The sequence below is a fragment of the Capra hircus genome, chromosome 14 (assembly GCF_001704415.2).
Source record: "Capra hircus breed San Clemente chromosome 14, ASM170441v1, whole genome shotgun sequence".
NCBI lineage: Eukaryota > Metazoa > Chordata > Mammalia > Artiodactyla > Bovidae > Capra > Capra hircus.
This window is the reverse complement of record NC_030821.1, coordinates 59,638,416-59,659,369: the sequence shown is the minus strand read 5'-3', so window position 1 is coordinate 59,659,369 and position 20,954 is coordinate 59,638,416. Positions and strand designations below refer to the sequence as shown.

The 20,954-nt window shown below is 41.4% G+C and overlaps 1 protein-coding gene across 1 annotated transcript in view; it reads left to right on the top strand.

Moving 5' to 3' along the window:
* The window catches only part of LOC108633274, a 31,170-nt gene extending 10,495 nt beyond the window's left edge, over positions 1 to 20,675 (top strand). Inside the window, exons 5-7 of the mRNA XM_018058098.1 lie at positions 11,461 to 11,638; positions 13,386 to 13,514; positions 20,491 to 20,675. Coding sequence (XP_017913587.1) covers positions 11,461 to 11,638; positions 13,386 to 13,514; positions 20,491 to 20,675 — 492 coding nt within the window. The remainder of the gene's footprint in view (positions 1 to 11,460; positions 11,639 to 13,385; positions 13,515 to 20,490) is intronic.

The following is a 20,954-nucleotide window of genomic DNA, read 5'->3' as shown; positions in this document are numbered from 1 at the left end:
TGAATCTACCAAGGCTAGATTTATGGCCCAGGATGTGATCTATCCTGAAGAAGGTTCCGTGTGCACTTGAGAAAAAGGTGAAATTCATTGTTTTGGGGTGAAATGTCTTATAGATATCAATTAGGTCTAACTGATCTATTGTATCATTTAAAGTTTGTGTTTCTTTGTTAATTTTCTGTTTAGTTGATCTATCCATAGGTGTGAGTGGGTTATTAAAGTCTCCCACTATTATTGTGTTATTGTTAATTTCCCCTTTCATACTTGTTAGCATTTGTCTTACATATTGCAGTGCTCCTATGTTGGGTGCATATATATTTCTAATTGTTATATCTTCTTCTTGGATTGATCCTTTGATCATTATGTAGTGTCCTTCTTTGTCTCTTTTCACAGCCTTTGTTTTAAAGTCTATTTTATCTGATATGAATATTTCTACTCCTGCTTTCTTTTGGTCTCTATTTGCATGGAATATCTTTTTCCAGCCCTTCACTTTCAGTCTGTATGTGTCCCTTGTTTTGAGGTGGGTCTCTTGTAGACAACATATATCGGGGTCTTGTTTTTGTATCCATTCGGCCAGTCTTTGTCTTTTGGTTGGGGCATTCAACCCGTTTATGTTTAAGGTAATTATTGGTAAGTATGATCCTGTTGCCATTTACTTTATTGTTTTCGGTTCTCATTTATACACCCTTTTGTGTTTCCTGTCTAGAGAGTATCCTTTAGCATTTGTTGGAGAGCTGGTTTGGTGGTGCTGAATTCTCTCAGCTTTTGCTTGTCTGTAAAGCTTTTGATTTCTCCTTCATATTTGAATGAGATCCTTACTGGGTACAGTAATCAGGGCTGTAGGTTATTTTCTTTCATCACTTTAAGTATGCCTTGCCATTCCCTCCTGGCCTGAAGAGTTTCTATTGAAAGATCAGCTGTTATCCTTATGGGAATCCCCTGTGTGTTATTTGTTGTTTTTCCCTTGCTGCTTTTAATATTTGTTCTTTGTGTTTGATCTTTGTTAATTTGATTAATATGTGTCTTGGGGTGTTTCGCCTTGAGTTTATCCTGTTTGGGACTCTCTGCATTTCTTGGACTTGGGTGATTATTTCCTTCCCCATTTTAGGGAAGTTTTCAACTATTATCTCCTCAAGTATTTTCTCATGGTCTTTCTTTTTGTCTTCTTCTGGGACTCCTATGATTCGAATGTTGGAGTGTTTCATATTGTCCTGGAGATCTCTGAGATTGTCCTCATTTCTTTTAATTCGTTTTTCTTTTTTCCTCTCTGATTCATTTATTTCTACCAGTCTATCTTCTACTTCACTAATCCTATCTTCTGCCTCCGTTATTCTACTATTTGTTGCCTCCAGAGTGTTTTTGATCTCATTTATTCCATTATTCATTATATATTGACTCTTTTTTATTTCTTCTAGATCCTTGTTAAACCTTTCTTGCATCTTCTCAATCCTTGCCTCCAAGCTATTATCTGTGATTCCATTTTGATTTCAAGATTTTGGATCATTTTCACTATCATTATTTGGAATTCTTTATCAGGTAGATTCCCTGTCTCTTCCTCTTTTGTTTGGTTTGGTGGGCATTTATCCTGTTCCTTTACCTGTTGGGTATTCCTCTGTCTCTTCATCTTGTTTATATTGCTGCATTTGGGTTGGCCTTTCTGTATTCTGGCAGTTTGTGGAGTTCTCTTTATTGTGGAGTTTCCTCACTGTGGGTGGGGTTGTATGGTGTGGCTTGTCAAGATTTCTTGGTTAGGGAAGCTTGTGTCAGTGTTCTGGTGGATGGAGCTGGATTTCTTCTCTCTGGAGTGCAATGAAGTGTCGCCAGTAATGAGTGATGAGATGTCAGTGGTTTTGGGGTAACTTTGGGCAGCTTGTATATTGAAACTCAGGACTGTGTTCCTGTGTTGCTATAGAATTTGTGTGGTATGTCTTGCTCTGGAATTTGTTGGCCCTTGGGTGGTGCTTGGTTTCAGTGTAGGTATGGAGGTGTTTGATGAGCTCCTATCGATTAATTTTCCCTGGAGTCAGGAGTTCTCTGATGTTCTCAGGATTTGGTCTTAAGCCTCCTGCTTCTCGTTTTCAGTCTTATTTTTACAGTAGTCTCAAGACTTCTCCTTCTATACCTCACCAATGATAAAACATCTAGGTTAAAGATGAAAAGTTTCTCCACATTAAGGGACACCCAGAGAGGTTCACAGAGTCACATGGAGACGAGAAGAGGGAGGAGGGAGTTAGAAGTGACCCGACTGAGATGAGGTGGAATCAAAAGAGGAGAGAGCAAGCTAGCCAGTAATCACTTCCTTATTTGCGCCTCACAGTCTTGACCGCTCAGAGATGTTCACGGAGTTATACAGAGAAGAGAAGAGGGAGGAAGAAGACAGAGGTGGCCAGGAGGATAAAAGGGGGAATGAAAAGGAGAGAGACAGATCCAGCCAGTAATCATTTCCCTAAGTGTTCTCCACCATCTGGAACACACAGAGATTCACAGAGTTGGGTAGAGAAGAGAAGGGGGAGGGAGGAGACAGAGGCGACCTGGTGGAGAAAAAGGACAGTCCAAAGGAGGAGAGAGCAGTCAAGCCAGTAATCTCACTCCCAGGTAAAATGGGTACTGAAGATTGGGTTTTTGAAGGTACAAAATGGATAACAAATACCAAAAAGCAAAGATTAAAAATCTAGAGTATAGGTTGTATTTTCAAAAATACAATATTAAAGAAAAGAAGAAGAAGAAAAACAAAGTCATAAGAATTATTAAAATATATATATATGAAGTTTGCTTTAAAGATAGGGTCTTTTTTTTGAAAAGTAATAGTAGGTTATAAAACTGAAAGTTAAAGGAGTAATAGAGGACTTAAAAATTTTAAAAAGTTGAAAAAAGGAAGAAGAAATAAAAAGAATGATTGTAAAAATAGTAAATATATATCTAGGACTTTCTTTGGTGTTGTTGTGGGCAGTGTGGGGTCAGTTCATTTTTGGATAGTTTCTTGGTCCGGCTTATATTTCTCAAGATCTATAGGCCCCTTCCTATGTAGTCGGTACTAATGACAGGGTTTTTAATCTTTTGCACCTGTCACTTCCAAGGCGGTTCCCTCTGTTTTAGCTTCTTCTGTTTGCTGGTCTCTTCAGTGTCTGATTTCTGCCCTGACACAAGGTGGGTGGTGGTGGACACTTTTTTAGGCTCACTTGTTCAGTCGCGCTGTGGGGAGGGAGGGACACTGCAAACAAATAACACTGGCGTGTGCTCGCAGTGTCTCAGCCACACTGGGCCTGCCCCCGCTCACAGCACACACAGCTCAGGCTCTAGGTTGCTCCGCCGGGAACTGTCTGCGGCCAGCTCTCAGCTGCATGCACCTCCCAGGTCTAAGCCGCTCAGGCTCAGGCACTCAGGTAGCCCTCAGAGGCGCAGACTCAGTTGGGCCTGCGTTTTGTGCCCTTCCCAGGTCCGAGTAGCTCAGGTGTTTGGTGAGCGCGGTCGCTGCGACTTATCGCCTCTCCCGTCCCTGCTGCTCAGTTTTCTGGGTGTACAGCTGGCGCCCCTTCTCAGGCGGATGGTGACTGTCCAGAACCCCAACAAGTCTTAGTTAGCAAAGGAGCCTGCTTGCAGTTTGGTAGCTAATGTCTCTCTGGGGCTGCATTGCCGCCTTCCCGCCCTTCCGGCTCTGGCTGCCTGTCACTGGAGGGGATGGTCTGCAACTGGCTAATTCTGTTCCATCCTTTGTTCTGTGTGTGGTCCTGGTGGTGCCTTATGTTACAGCTTTTCACATGGTAGCTATCCCATAGTCTGCTAGCCCAAGTTAGTTTGCTCTGGTTACCCTGAGGGCATTCAGGCCGATCCTTAAAAAGCAATGCAGCCGGCGCCTCCCTGCCCAGCCCCGGCTTGCTAGTGGTGGATGCAGGTGTCTGCGCTGCTTCTCCACTGCGGGAGTTACCATTGGGCTCGTAATCTGTGGGTTTTAATTATTTATTTATTTTTCCTCCCTGTTATGTTGCCCTCTGTGCTTCCAAGGCTCGCCACAAACTCAGCAGTGAGAGTGTTTCCTGGTGTTTGGAAACTTCTCTCATTTTAAGACTCCCTTCCCGGGATGGAGCCCTGTCCCTCCCTCTTTTGTCTCTTTTTTTGTCTTTTATATTTTTTCCTACCTCTTTTCAAAGACAGTGGGCTGCTTTTCTGGGTGCCTGATGTCCTCTGCTGGCATTCAGAAGTTGTTTTGTGGCATTTACTCAGTGTTGAAATGTTCTTTTGATGAATTTGTGGGGCAGAAAGTGGTCTCCCCGTCCTATTCCTCTGCCATCCTAGGACCACCCCCCCGATTGTCTTCATTTCAAATTTGCTTTTACTTTTCCCTGGCAATTCAGGAAGCTTTTTCAAAAAATGTTTGTGAATATTCTTCTTCTTTTTTTGTGGCCATGCAGCATGTGGGATCTTAGTTCTACAACCAGAGATCAAACCTGTGCCCCCTAGATTGGAAGCACAGAGTCTTAGCCTTTGGACTGCCAGGAAAGTCCTTATTTTGGTATTATTAAAAAGAAGAGCATGGGCCCAAGAGTCACTTACGCTGGGCATGTCACCGAACCTGGACTTAATATCTAGCCTGATTGAAGTTTTGTTGTTTAGTCGCTAAGTTGTGTCCAACTCTTTGCAGTCCCATGGACTGTAGCCTGCCAAGTTCCTCCCCATGGATCCATGGGATTCTCTAGACTAGAATACTGGAATGGATTGTCATTTCCTTCTCCAGGGGATCTTCCTGACCTAGGGATTGAACCCGTGTATCTTGCATTGGCAGTGGATTCTTTACCACTGAGCCACCAGGGAAACCCAACTGAAGTTTTACCCTCCCCCAGAAATGGAGTCCTAGCTGGTTGGTTAGGGATTTTCTGGAGTTACCTCAGCTCCAGTGAGGTAAGCGATCATGTGGGCCCTTTCCAGCCCACAAAGGAAGATGAGGTAACCCATCTAATAAGACCCTTCTGTCCCTCAAGGCTGATGACTTAATCTGAAATAACCTTTTTTGTTAATGACTCTCCTGTCTTGCCTTTAGAACCCTCTTTATTTGGCAGCCTCCCGCCTCCCAGTCTCCCCTCCACGTGCTGTGTGGGGCACCACCTGACTCATGGCTCATTGAAAAAGCCAATTAGATCTTCAGGATCTACTCAGTAGACTTATGTGATTGTCAGTACTTTGGCAGAGAGGAGCCTGCACAGAACTCTCATCATATGTATATTCTACTGCTTCCATCGTAGTGTTTTCTTTACATCATAACTTGTCTAGTAATCCTTCAATATGGTTGTCCAACTAAACTTCTCCCCCTGAGATTTTGGTAGTGATGTTGACTAGGTTTGTGGCCTCCTTAACAGATATTGACTAGAGGCCAGAGAAGAAATTCAGGCAAGGCTTTATTGGGGTTCCCGCTTCAGCAGGTGGAGAAGGAAATGCAACCCACTCCAGTATTTCTTGCCTGGAGGCTTCCATAGACAGAAGAGCCTGGCAGGCTACAGTCCACAGGGTCACACAGAGTCAGGCATGGCTGAGCACACTGCCACAGGAGGGAGTGAGAACAAGTAGCAGGTGCCCTTGCTCACTGCCGGAGGCGGGAGAGCTGGCTCTTTCTAGGGTGAGGGGATGTTTCCACAGGTCGCGCAGGAGGGGTGGCTTAGGTGGTTTGCCCATCCCTTATGTGGTGTGTGCAGGGGGCATGTGTAGTCCCCTGCTTTTGCTCCAGGCTGTTTAGAAATGGCAGTTGGGGTTTCTTGGTCTCCTTGTATCTTTTGTCCAGCATTTGCCCTCCCCTGTGCATGCATTCAGTTATTTTTAATCCTGTATAGTTTGTTTCTATTTTGTTTTTTGAGGAGGTGTTTGTCCAGGTTCAGGCATTTCAGCACTGCCGCAAAGGGTCCCAGGTTCCAGCCTGTCTCCATGGTGGGTCTTTTTAGTCAGAAAACATGTGCTTTTTTTGCTCTTAGGAGCTATTATTGATACATAACAATCAGGCACATCATTGTTCACTTTCACTGTATCTGATCAGAAATCCCTGGGTTAGAATGACTTCACTTTTGAAAAGAGAATGGTAGCAATTACCTTAATTATCCTGATTTGCGTTGAGGCTGGTGTAAGGCATGCTTATGATTTCCAAAGGAAATTGAAGATGCAGCGGACATTACTATACCTTAAATACCTGACAGTGCCTCAGTCCTGGGAGCTACTCTGCAGATGCTGATTGTAGAAATTGAATTGAATAAAAGCATTAATGTTTGCAATGTGTCTGCCATTGTATATTTGAAAACATTTCTTACAGGCAAACACACTTATGTTTAAACCAAGTGATGCTGATCCTGTAACAAATGTTTCTATTTCTGTTACCATAAAATTGTTACCCCGTAGGAGTAAATCACTTTAATAGATTTGGGTGTAGAAGGGATTCAAGGTAGCATGAATGCAAAATGCTTGCCTTTTCTAGGAACAATTGTATGGTTGTTAATATAAAGAAGAAAAACAGGCCTCACAACAACATAGGTGGAACTTGTCACTAAATATGCATATGAAGGGAAAAAGGTGTAGGATTTGTAGGAAAGACAAGCTGTAGAGTGACCAGGAAACCAAAGACAATATATGCACAAACACGCCCCATACCAGTAGGAGTCTTGTTTGTTGGCAAGAGTTTAGTTTGTAGAAAGTAGGTATGATTCTCTCATCTGTTTTATCTAATGTTGCCTCTTCACTCAAAATATATTTCTACACATGCAAGTAACTAGAAAGTTAAGGACTATTCATATTTTGATGAAGTTGCTTATGAAACATAGAGCTGGGCCAGGTATACTTGATGCTAGATCAGTGTGTTAATTCAGTGAAAAGCTTCATTTTATGTAAATAATGATAAGTCATGTTTTTAGTGGATCTATGTCTCTGTCAATGAAAAATTTAATCAATAGTAAATCTAAGAAAGAAATAGAAAACTTTATTTGAGCCAAGCTGCAGAGAAGGCAATGGCAACCCACTCCAGTACTCTTGCCCGTGGACGGGGGAGCCTGGTGGGCTGCAGTTCATGGGGTCTCAAAGAGTTGGACATGACTGAGAGACTTTACTTTCACTTTTCACTTTCATGCATTGGAGAAGGAAATGGCAACCCACTCCAGTGTTCTTGCCTGGAGAATCCCAGGGATGGGAGAGCCTGGTGGGCTGCAGTCTGTGGGGTTGCATGGAGTCAGACAGGACTGAAGCAACTTAGCAGCAGCAGCAGCAAGTTGAGGCTGTAGTCTGGGAGACAGCCTCTTGGAGAGCTTTGAGAACTGTTCCAAAGAGGTAAGTGGGGAGGTCAATATATGTGTGATTATGGAGAAGGGGGTATATGAAATCAAGGACAAACCCCAGCAGAAGCTTGCTGCTGGTCATGAGAAGCAGACATCTTAGTTAATGGTGTTAATGCTGTTCTAAGTATGCGTGCTTGCGTGCTTCATTGCTTCAGTCGTGTCTGACTATTTGCGACTCTATGTACTATAGACTACCAGCTCCTCTGTCCATGGGATTCTCCAGGCAAGAATACTGGAGCGGGTTGCCATGCCCTCCTCCAGAGAATCTTCCTGACTCAGGGATTGAACCTGAATCTCCTGCGTCTCCTGTATTTCAGGCAAATTCTTTACCCACTGAGCCTCCTGGGAAGCCCCATTCTAAGAATGGGAAGATGCAAAAATCTAGATTCATAAAAAATTTCTCCTGAAAATATCTAGCCATCTGAAGAGCTCTTCAGTTTTCCCAGAGCACAAGTGCTTCATCCTAATCTTTGTCCCGAGTTCCTTTTAGGATATACTATATGTCAGAGATTTGCAGTGCTAATGGTTTGTAGAACTGGATGGTAGGCAACGTTATTTTACAATCCCCTCCCTTTTGGTCTTAATTTTGACAGTGTTTTGGGAGGCATTTTGTGGGAACAGCTTTGTCCAGTAGCACTGCTACTGCTGTTGCTGCTGCTGCTGCTAAGTTGCTTCAGTCGTGTCCGACTCTGTGCGACCCCGTAGACGGCAGCCCACCAGGCTCCCCCGTCCCTGGGATTCTCCAGGCAAGAATACTGGAGTGGGTTGCCATTTCCTTCTCCAATGCATGAAAGTGAAAAGTCAAAGTGAAGTCTCTCAGTCATGTCCAACTCTTAGCGACCCCATGGACTGCAGCCTACAGGCTCCTCCATCCATGGGATTCTCCAGGCAAGAGTACTGGAGTGGGGTGCCATTGCCCATAGCACTAGGAATGCTCATTTCCAAGTCAGGAGAGGATTTTGTGGATGGCCAATCAGTGCTGTTACTTAACTAGACCCTGTTATCAGTAACCAAAAGCCTTTGGACCACCGGTCTCACTAATTTGCTGTGGTTTAGAAAGTGGTTCCCTCTTGTTGCTTTTTAATCATTGATCTTATAAAACTATATATTTGGTTAATTATTTCAAATTGCCTAGTCATCATTAATTTTATCTGAGGTTTAGTCACACATTTGGTAATTAAAAAAACAATGATGTGTGTACTCAGTCATGTTCAACTCTTTGTGATCCCATGGGTGGTAGCCCGCCAGGCTCCTCTGTCCATGGGATTCTCCAGGTAAGAATACTGGAGTGGGTTGCCATTTCCTCCTGTAGGGATCGTCCCAATCCAGGGGTTGAACCCAAGTTTCTTGTGTCGCCAGCTTTGGCAGCAGATTGATTCTTTATCACTGAGCCACCTGGAAAGCCCACATAAAAGATAGGCAGAATGCAAATAATTCAGCTAGTAACATTAATAAGGTCATTAGTAAATATTTAAGCTGAGAACTTCTACTAGGTGTAGCCCAGTATCTCCCCAGGTCCTCTGACCAGTCACTTCTTCACTAATCACTATCTTTATGGGAAATTATATATCAGCATTTTAACAAATTTCACCAAAGATAATCTGCATGTACAAGGTGAGTGTGGGTTGTCATCCTCCCTTATGGGACTTGAGAAAGAAACATTATTTTCTAAAGAGTTATGAGGCTAGTGCCAGATGTAGAAACATTGATCTTTATGGTTGAGCAGGTATTTCTGCCATTGCGGATATCTGATTAATGCACCATGCAGATAAACAATGCACAGCGGAGGGGAGGGAGGAGGCCAAAGGGCTGAGAAAAAGTTTTATGTTTGAATTTTTCTTAAGATGTGAATTTTTATTTCATCACCTCTGGACTGTGAACTGTAAAAGTGCTTCTCTGTCCCACAGAGGGCTGGAGCTGGATAATTCCCTCCTTCTGGCTCAGTTAGGCTTCTGATAAAACCTAAAAATGCAAATCCCTGGTGGCTCAGATGGTAAAGAATCCACTTGCAGTGCAAGGGACCAGGGTTCAATCCCTGGGTCAGGAAGATCCCCTGGAGAAGGGCATGGCAACCCACTCCAGTATTCTTGCCTGGGAAATCCCATGGACAGAGGAGCCTGGTGGGCTACAGTTCATGGTGTCAGAGTCCTGGTCTGAAAGAGTCAGACATGATTAAAAACCTAAAAAGATTAGACTCTGGTTAACTACTTTTTCCCATGGGCAGCCCTTGTTAAGAACAGAGTGAAGAAGCTGGGTGTTCTTATGCTGAGTGTGGTGAAAAATGGAGATCCATGGAAAGACATTAGATGATGAAGAAAGGTATGAGTGAAGCCTGGTGGACTGGGGGAAGGGCAGGACCTATTCATCAAAACCCTTCTGTCTTGGAGATAAGGACACCCTGGGAGGACACCTTTCCCACATGAGGGTCTTATGATTGGCTTTGGGGAAAAGTCAGAAAATCCTTCCTGCACCCCAGCTTGAAACATTAAGGACCAAGATGCCAGATTGTGGGTGAAAGTGAAAGCGTTTGTTGCTCAGTCATGTCCAACTCTTTCCGACCCCATGGACTATAGCCCGTCCATGGAATTCTCTAGGAAAGAATACTGGAGTGGATTGGCATTTCCTCCTTCAGGGACTCCTCCCAACCCAGGGACTGAACCCAGGTCTCCTGCACTGCAGGCAGACTTTACTGTCTTAGCCACCATAGTGTGTCCTAAAGCCTATCACTTGAAATGGTGAATTTTAGAGGGAATAATCCCATTTTTCATTATCAAAAAGAAAGGGAAAGACATTGCATGAAGAAATTATGAGATTAGAAATGATCAAAATGGATAACTATTTCTAGAGCTAACAAATGTTTATTGAGTTTCTTCCTTATTCTCCAGGGTTTAGTGACTTTGCTCTCCCCAAACTGAAGGAATTCATCTATCTTGTTGGCCTTACATATTGTGTTTTTATTTGTATATGTCGTTGTATACTCTACTTGTCTATACAAATCAAAGCCAGAGTTTTATTGTATCCAAAACAAGAACAGACTGTAGAGGTTGCTTAATTCATATTTGCATTATGGGAGAGAACAGACAACAGACATTTGGTTCTTACCTAAAAGAAACTCACTTTGGAGGGCAGGGACCTGAATGCAGTTATCTTTTACAAATAATAGATAATATTGGAAATTTCAGTCCAGTCTCACAAAACCTATTTTTCAGAACTCCTAAATCTTATAAGAAGACTTTTTAAAGCAACAAAAAGTGAAATGTTTTCTAATATTAGATTTTAAATGCCATAAAAAGAGGTGATTTTGATAATCTGAAGGGTGTGTAGATTATTCCTTTGGCATCTGGTTCTTGAATGTTTGTTTTTTTTTAAATTTTATTTTTACTTTATTTTACTTTGCAATACTGTATTGAATGTTTTGCTCTACAAGCCTTGAGTCATTTATGTGGACTCTATACTGGTGAAAATTGGTTTATGTTTGTTTTCTTTAAAATTTTATTTTATTTATGTACTTATTTTTAGCTGTGCTGGGTCTTCATTACTGTGCATGGGCTTTCTCTAGTTGCACAAACAGGGGCTACCTTTCATTGTGGTGTGCTGGCTTCTTATTTCAGTGGCTTCTCTTGTTGCAGAGCATGGGCTCTAGAGCATGAGTTCAGTAGTTGTGGCACACAGGCTTAGTTGCTCAGGGGCTTGTGGGGTCCCCCAGGACCAGGAATAGAACCTTGTCTCCTGTATTGCAAGACAGATTCTTAACCACTGGACCACCAGGGAAGCACCTGATTTCTGTTTAAATGTAAATGGACTTGTAAGAATTGCCCTCTTTTCCAACACCACTTTAGAGTGTTTCCAAAACACTCATATGTCAGCTTTCCATCCTTGCTTACAGGGGCGGGCAGGACTGGAGGTAATGAGCACACACTGCCCTCTACTCATGTGAAAGCCCTCTGAGATGCAGAGTCCTGTGTCCACTTGCTCAGCCAATCACTGGCCTCTGTTTCCTGATCTTATGGAGCAGGTGAAGCACATAGTGGGCTTTCTGCAAACAGCTTCTAAATTTGTCAAGAGGACTTGAAGCAAAATTATGTTCTTGTGAAATAACTGGTTTTAAGTTCTATCCTTCAGTGTTGTTCATATCTATGAAATAATGTTCTCTTGATTATAGGGTATAGGAGACAGTGACTGTCATTTTAAAATTAAGAAGAACTTGGAAAATGCATGTATAAGCCTGGAATCGGTGAAGAGCCCAGGATTGTTTGTTGGACTTCAGTCAGATGGACAGGCAAAACCAGTTGTTTATACTGAGAACGGGAGTGTTTTCTTCTATCCACAAGTCATCAAATGTACGTTTACCTTGATATGTTTCCATTTTGATTTGTTTTGTCATGATGTGTGTACAATGATTGATAATTTCACTGTATTTACATTTTTGTTATTCTAGAAACAGTGAAAAAGGCATAATAAAGACACACCTCAAATTCTCAGATGTTTAATGTTAGGTATAGAGTTTTTTGCTACATTAAGCTCTTTTGTAGTTGTTTAAATTGGACGTGTGCATGTGTGTATGGGTGTGTGTGTATGCATGCTTGTATTTTGTTATTTAAGGATGTCTCATATTCAGAGAGGGGATGGGGCTGTTAGAAACATTCTCAGCTTCATTGTGATTAATTTTTAATGTTCACAGTGTAAAAGGAGATAAAAAGATCAGCACTAATGGGATTTGAATTAAAATAGGATTTGGGATAAAAATTCTAAGAATGGGATAGAAATGTGAATATTTTGAAACTGGTTTCCCTCATATTTAAGTTCAGGTTTTCTAGCAAAGTGAAGTAAGGTTTTAAGGGCTTTGTTTAAACAACTGAAGCTTAGAACATATTTGCCTGAGCAAAGGTTAATGGGGTAACTCTAATGTGTTCTTAAATTATCTCAAAATTCAGTTTGTGATATAATTTTTATCCTGTTTAGTCCCATGGATTTTGATTTAATCAAAATCTAGATGATTTTCTTTGTCTGTCTGTCTCTTACTTAACTTCTCTTTTCCTAACAAGATCTACCTATACTTTATGTGGAGATGGATATAAAATTCTCAACATTTTTAAAATGAATATCCTATCAGATGAGTGATACATAAATATAATATGTATCTTGGGGGTAGTATATATAATATCTGTATCTTTATCTATTATTGTTGTTGATCAGTCACTCAGTCAGATGATGTCTCTGCTTTTTAAACTGTCTATGTTTGCCATAACAAGCAGCAAGCATCTTTTAATTTCATAGCTAGGTTGCTGCTGCTGCTGCTAAGTCGCTTGAGTCGTGTCCGACTCTGTGAGACCCCATAGACGGCAGCCCATGAGGCTCCCCCGTCCCTGGGATTCTCCAGGCAAGAACACTGGAGTGGGTTGCCATTTCCTTCTCCAATGCATGAAAGTGAAAAGTGAAAGTTAAGTCGCTCAGTCGTGTCTGACTCTTAGTGACTGCATGGACTGTGCCCCACCAGGCTCTTCTGTCCATGGGATTTTCCAGGCAAGAGTACTGGAGTGGGGTGCCATTGCCTTCTCCGCATAGCTAGGTTGGGGATATCTATTTCTGAACAAGACGCCAAAACAACTTGTTTCTAAATAAAAGGCAGAAAACTAGCTAATGTTTTCTTCACTTGTAGGTATGTGTGTGTGTGTGTATATATATATATATATATATTTCTTTGATTCTTAAATTTCTGGCAGAGTTACATAAAGCATTTTTGAACAATGTTTTAGTCAGGTTTACCTTTTGATGTAGGCAGTGTACCCATTTAGAAGCTATAAGAAAAACATCTTGAATAAGTCATTCAATTCATATTATGGCGTTAAACTATTGGTTAGATTTAAAAGGAGTGCACAGATTTAATAGGGATACCACTCATGTGCAGCCCGCTGCTATAAAAAAATCATTTTTCTGGTTACTATGTAGTACAGAGTAAAGAGCTCTGACGGCATCGAAGTGGAAACAATAGCAAAACTTAAACTTGCATATTTGGGCAGATGGTGGGTTTTCTGAGAAGAAACAAGTGGTTTGAGAGGATAGAATCTTTCCACATCTTAATTTCAGTTGGCAGAGAAAACCCAAGTGGTATGTCTGTAACACCCAGCCAAGAAGAGGAGAAGATCCTGGAGTCAAGAAACCAGCAAGAAATGCCATCAGAACCAGAGGCCAGAGGAGCCTCTTCTTCAACTGCACGTAAGAAGCAGCTGTTTTCTCTTCTTGTGGTTTGTTTGTCTGCACTGCTTTTTCTGTGTCTACCTCAGGAAGAGCCCCACGTTATTTTTATAATATAGGTTACATTATACCACGTGAACTTGCTTTCGGCTGTTATCTTGCTTTTTCATGCTTCGTTTTTATATTGCAGAGATTACGTATATTTTAAAATGTTTCTTTCTCTCTCTTGAATTCAGTGTTCACTCCAGAACAATACTTGAAAGGAAAGTGGTATTAAATGATGACATGATATTGAACTATTACTTACAAAATATTTTATGAATTTTTTTAATGAATAACAGCAAATTCTCACCAAAGACTCAGCAACAACAAAAATAACTTCCCCCATTTTCCTGATACAGAAATTAAGGCACGAATAAAGTACTCTAGGCCTCAGAAGTTTGGAGTTTTAGTTTTCATCTCTCAGTATGTTTAATTATTTTCCTCGTTCTTAAATGTATTATGTTCTATGTGACTGACAAGCAAGATGAATGATATCTGATAAATTCTGTGCATCAGAAGGTAGTCATCTTTGGGCAAAATGAAATAATGACCACTGTCTGTGAACCATTTTTCTTAAATCCATCTTGAGAGACAGGTATAACGTTATCTTTAAAAAAGCTGCTTTTCGAAAATGAGTTATTGCATGTGCTCTCTGTTCTTTAGAAAGTGACAGAACATAGATGTTTCTTGCTGAAAACCCCACGGTCAACTAGAGGGGCGGGGGAGTTAGCCTTTTGGTTTTTATTGCATTGGACTAGGCCCAGTTTTGTATTTCATGTCACATCATGAATCCATGGAGCCATGTGACAAATCACACTGCATGAAAAACATATATTTAGTTACATTTTTTTCACAGATGGGGAGTTTAATCTTGTGTCAGGAAGTAAGGGCCCCTAAATCTGGAATGGCCACATTAAGTAAAATTTTCCTTGGTTGAAAATAGCATGCTTAAAAAAACAGAAAGAAAGAAAAGAAAATAGCATGCTAGTTGAAATTTCTAGGAATATTTTTTTTATGAGTAGCAAAATACTTAAGAGAAAAATCTTCTACATATTTTATGCAAATTTGTTCTGGCAGAAACATTTAAAAATGTTACCATTGTTAATTTTTTTAAGGTGTACAGCTTATTTTGATACATTTATGTACTGCAATACTATTGCCATTGTAACATTAGCTAACACCTCTATCATTATATGTTTATTTCTTCTTTGCGATGAGAATAATTAGAGTCTAGTCTCTCAGTAAATTTGATGTTTATCATACAATCTTGTTGTTTGTAATCACTACAAGGTGCATAAGTTCTCTAGGTCTTATTTGCAAGTTTGTACCTTAAATATCTCTCCTAATTCTCCCCCTACTCCTGTCCTTGGTAACCACCATTTTACTTTCTATTTTCATGAGTTCAGCTCTTTTAAGATTCCATGTAAAAGTGATATCATATTTGTCTCTTTCTGACTTATCTTACTCAGCACAGGGTCTTCAGGGTCCATCTGTATTGCTGCAGTGGCAGCATTTCCTTTGTTCTGATGGCTGAATAATAATTTCTATGCATTACTATTATTATAGTATTATAATTATTAGTATAATTAATAGTATAATTATAATTATACTATTATTATGTGTATTATATGCATTTCCATTCTCCATACATCTGTTTGGGGGCACTTAGGTTGTTTCCACATCTTGGTTATTATGAATAAGGCTGCAATAAACATGTGAATACACATATATCTTTGATACTTTGTTTTCATTTTCTTTGGGTAAATAACCAGAAGTAGAATTACTGGGTTGTATGGCAGTTCTGTTTTTAACTTCTTGAGAAACTTCCATACTGTTTTCGACAGTAGCTGTACCAATTTACATTCCCTCAAATGGTGCACAAGTGTTCTCTTTTCTCTATATCCTCACCAGCACTTTTATTTCTAGTCTTTTTGATAATCGCCATTCTAACAGGTGTGAGGTAATGCCTCACTGTGGTTTTATTTTGTAGTTCCCTGCTGATGAGTGACATTGAACATCTTTTCATGTACCTGTTGACCATTTGGATGTATTCTTAGGAAAATGTCTCCTTAGTTCCTGTCCTTTTAAAAATTGAATTCTTTGTTTTTTGCTATTATTTTTTAAATAGTTTGGGTGTTAATCCCTTATTAATGCCACTGTTAAGTTTTTAAGGATTGAAAATAAGTTTTACAGTGAGGCAGAGCAGGCCAAGTTATTTTCAAAAGTGATAAAATTAGGCTTCATGATAAGTATAGACCTTTAAAAATCATTCTTTCATTTAATAAATCATCAAATATGTGTTGTGTGCCAACTAAAGATCAGATGTAAGGTCATACAGTGATAGCCAAAACATCTGACTTCTTGAAACAAAACATCTGACTTCTTCTAGTGAGCCAGATAAGCATGGAGCAGTCACTCAAAAACATGGGGTTAAAAATGGATAAATGAGATGAAGACAATATCTAGGGCATGCCAGACACAGAATGAAGTTTAAATCATTAATTCATTGTACAAAGAGTTACAAGTTCTTTAATGTGGTTGATGGTAATGCAGTAGAAATGGAGAGTGAGCCAAAATGGATAAAGAGAAGACTGAGTGTAATTTATCCTGTGAAGGAGGGCATGAAAACCCATTCCGGTATTCTTACCTGGGAAATCCCACGGAGAGAGCAATCTGGCGGCCTACAGTCCATGGGGTTGCAAAAATTCGGACACAACTGAACGAGTGAGCATGATGATGAGAGTAATTTATGAAGCCATTCTAAATGCTGACGTGGCACAAGTTTTGATTTAGACATGGAATCCTGGAAATCCAGATGATGAAACTCTGCTACTACACGTGCCATCTACAAAATGCCCACTTGTTTAAACTTTGTCTTCTCTGGTTGCACTGGAAATGATTTTTTAAGTATCTATGGCTTAGCTGGGAAAAAAATCTCTTCCTCCATGAGCATTACCTGAAAGACTCCCATTCATTGTTGACTAATTAGATCATGACTCTCTAGCGGTCTTTTTTCTACTTCCATCAGACAGTAGTTAAAAGTTGTTTGGCACAAGAAATATCCTCCTCCTAGTTTTGCAATTTAGCTGTCATGCTAGATAGATTTGGGTCACATTAACCATCGATATTAAAATCATGTTAGTTGAAAAATACTTCAGAAATCTTATTTCATACTTTCAAAGACATCAGAAACAGCTGAGATTAAGAATGAGATTATGTTTGTCAGTGAGTGTCCAGGATGGGGCCAGATGTTCATAGTTTGGGAAATTAGGTATTACAGGTAAAATAAGACTATCTTCTGTATTTAAAATGCTCATCTATTAAAAGAGAAAAATAGAGCTACTTTTATCTACATGGAAGGAAGACAAAGATTTAGAACTTATAATACCACACATATACAATAAATGGTACTTTTGTAGTGGTAAACAGAGGCATAGTGCTATTAAATTTGCAGCTTTTTCCTTCAGGGCTAAGTTGAATTTTGGTGTTCATTCTATTAGGGTAAGTAGAGTTCAAGGAAGAAGTACTGTTTTCAAAAGGATATTTTTCATTATGGAAAATTTCAAACAAGTAAAAGTAGAGGGGATGAAGTAATGAATACTCATATATCCACTGCTCAGTTTCAAAAAAATACCAATATCTGCCTAACTTTGTTTGTTTAGAACTATAGATTTTATTCAGAAACACCCTGAAGGAGCCTGCCAGCTAATCTAGAGACCCCATCAAATGTTCTTCCAGCTTAGAATATTTTAAACTTCCAGTCGACAAAAGCTAGTGCTTTTATATTTCTCAAATGGATAAATTTATGGTCTGAGACTAATGGACTTTGGTTCATTTCCAAAAGATCAGGGCATTAGATCGAATTCATATTTAATTGATAACAGCAGAAACTTTGATACATTGTTCTGTATTATAGATTATACCATATTAAGTCATCAGTTTTTGTAATATGAGTGCACTCTGACAATGTGTTATGTTTGTGCAAATACTTCATGTTTGTGAAAATGTAAGAACAGGAAGAAGAGGATTTGAAGATTTGCAGCTCATTTGCAGATTAAGTCAAACAAACAAGCTCAACATACACACACAGAAGCACACGTACAAAATTGTGCGTTCATACCGCAAAGCTGAAACCAAGTAACCATGATGTCTTGACCCTGCTCCAAGGTTTGTTCATCTGTTTACTGTTCACTGCTCACTGGCCTTCCCACCCAGATCTCTCCCTGCTCCATATGGCTCACCAGTTTCAGACTGATGTTGTTAGTGTGCCGACCATCTTGCCCCCAGACTTTAGCAAACGGTGCCTGCACAGCGCTGCTCCCACTCCCTCCCCACCTGCCCAGTGCCCTCCACCATCTCACTGTCTCTGTCTCCCTTCATCTCACGTGACACCTCTGTGATGTCGTGGTCAACACGTCACCACATGCGGTCCTTCCATCGTGTCCACTGCTTCAAACCTTGCGTGTTTGGTTGAGCTGTTCCCTTCACCGGGAAAGATTTTCCCTTCTTCTTTCTGCAAAATTCTGACTCTTCCTTGTGCACCCGGCATGCGGTTCCCTCCGTGACACCTCCCTGCCTACCCTCCATAGTGAAACACTCCCTCCTTTCTGCTACTTTGCCACTTCATAGTTTTTCTTTTGTTTTCCATGAGTGTGTCTGCTTGTTTGAAATCAAACCTCTATATCTGCCTTTCTCAATAGTCAGATCTTATCTCCAAGGTCAGATTCTTATTATTTTTCAGATTTTTATTCTCCTCCATTAATACTTAGAGAGCCATGAACCTAACACTGTGCCCAGAAAAATAGTAGGAACTACATAACATTTTCTTGAATTGAGTAAAGACAATCCTTTTCAATGGCTAAAGTGAAAGTGAAGTTGCTCAGTTGTGTCCGACTCTTTGCAACCTCATGGACTATAGCCTACCAGGCTCCTCTGTCCATGGGGTTTTCCAGGCAAGAGTTCTGGAGTGGTTTGCCATTTCCTTCTCCAGGGGATCTTCCCATCCCAGGAATGGAGCCCAGGTCTCTCGCACTATAGGCAGACGCTTTACCATCTGAGCCACCAGGGAACATCTTAGGTACTAAGTAAATGATTAGCCTCTTAAAGCACCTTCTACTGACCTAGATCTTGGGTTGTTCCAGGGCTCACAGACGTGCTTTGGGTTTTCCTCACTAGAGATCTGATTGCACTGCTGTCTCGGGTCTGAAGAAGTTCCAAGTGGGTTTCTGAGGTTCTGGATGGTTTGAGAAGAACAGTCCTTTGCTCATCTCCAGCATTTGGGTGTTGAAGGTCAGGTTGTAAATTATGTTTGACTGACTTGTGATCTTTCCTGGGTCAGTAGCCTTTGACAGTCCATCCAGTGGACTGCATAGGGTGCATGCTTGCCTACCTGGGTTTCAAGTTTAGTTCTCGATTGCTGCCTGTGGACTCCGGGTCGATGTCTTAACCTCTGAGTTCCAGTCTGTCCACCCATTTAATAGGGCTCAGTGCTGCTTAGGATAGTGTTAGGGGTGAGCAAGGTGATGTGATGATGCAGGTTCACTGTTTAGGACAGTGCTCAGCACAGACTGAAAGGCTTTGTGTCTGGGGAACTGTGTATAGAGGAGCACCCAGCGGCTGTCTGGTGTGTTCAAGCACCAGGGCTTCAGAGTGTGACATACATGGTTTCCTTATTGCATGATCCGGGCATGTTAGTTAACCTCTGCCTCTTTTTCTTATCTTAAAACAGACATCATAATTTGATTTAGTTTATGGGGTGAGAAATAAATATGAAGCACTCAACACAGAGCCTACTGTATAGTAGGAGCTAATAAATGGTGATTATTATTATAATTGAAGGGAAAAAAATGCCTACTGTTATAATGACAGAGATTACCCAGGATGGTAAAGAAGGAGCAACTTTTAAAATGAATGCATAACCAGTCAATCCTAAAGGAAATCAATCCTGAGTATTCATTGGAAGGACTGATGCTGAAGCCAAAGCTCCAATACTTTGGCCACCTGATGTGAAGAGCTGACTCATTGGAAAAGACCCTGATGCTGGGAAAGACCGAGGGCAGGAGGAGAAGGGAGCAACAGAGGATGAGATGGTTAGATAGCATCACTGACTTGATGGACAGGAGTTTGAGCAAACTCCAGGAGATAGTGAAGGACAGGGAAGCCAGGCATGCTGCAGTCCATGGGGTTGCAGAGTTGGACACGACTGAGTGACTGAACAACAGCAACCGTGCAGACAGCTGTTAGGATGACCTGTGCCACAAGGACCTACAGCAACGCTGGATCTGCCCTTTATACCAAGTAGCTGAACTGTAGTTATAGGCAACTGTCGGTTCTGGAAATGTCCCAGAAGTAAGTAAATTCCTGACACTCCCTCAGATGATCTTCGGGTGGTTGTTCTCAGCAGGAACATGAGAGGAAGTGATGGGTGGGGATGTTTCTCTGTTCCTTTTTAGCACCTGCTTCAGGTCCTGCGTCTCTGGAAACCTCAGTGAGATTCTGACATGAAAAAGTGGTTCTGTTTAGGGATGAAGGTTCCAAGGTGCTTGTTCACAGCAAACACAGGAATGTGCTTCACATGGTTTACAGAAAAAGGCGCAGGAGAGGGTGTACAGGAGAAAGAAAGGAGAGAGAGAATGAGGGGAGGGAGGGGACAGAAGAGGGATTGGCCCCTTGTGCCTCAAGGAAAGTCAGCGTTCACGGAAAGTAAATGTGCTATCAGGCCATCAACCTGACCACCTAACAGGCTGCTTCTGGGGCAGGAATGTAAGAAAAGCCACAGGCTGGAGGCCTTCGTGTCAGGGTTTGCCTGTTTATTACCCTGGACACGACTCCAGTGGAGAAAATAAAACTCCAGGAGAGAAAGAAGCATAACCACAAATACGTTTTTAATGGATCAAAATGGATCAAAAATGCTTGTCTTGCTCTCCTTGTTACCCGCTTCTCATGCTAACTGCAGCGGCCTTAGCTCTGAGGCAGTGCCCAGCTGCTGGGCCACCCTCGGACTATTGTCATTGCCCGCACGGTCTCGTGCTGGACTCAGGAGCTCCCTGTGGGGTCTTCTCTGTCTTCACCCCAGATCCATACATTTCTCATGGAAGCAGTGTCACTGGGGAAACTGTAGAAGATGCTATTACTCTGTGAGGCCAGTGACAAGTCTCAGTGATGGTTCTGCAAAAAGGTGGTATCAGGGAGCTGGGGTGGCATCCGCATGCACCTTCCCTGGCGAAAGGTAGCGGCCCTGCGGACTTGGAGGTGGGGCGCGGCCACGCTGGGCTGCTGGTCTCGTAGTGGGCACGGGTGCTGGGGTGCACGGGTGCTGGGGTGCACACAGCAGGGGTGCTTGGAGTGCACATCAGAGGGCAAAGGGAAGAAATCCCAGTCATGCTTCTTGATGCTTCCTTGTGGAAAAGAATGTACAGC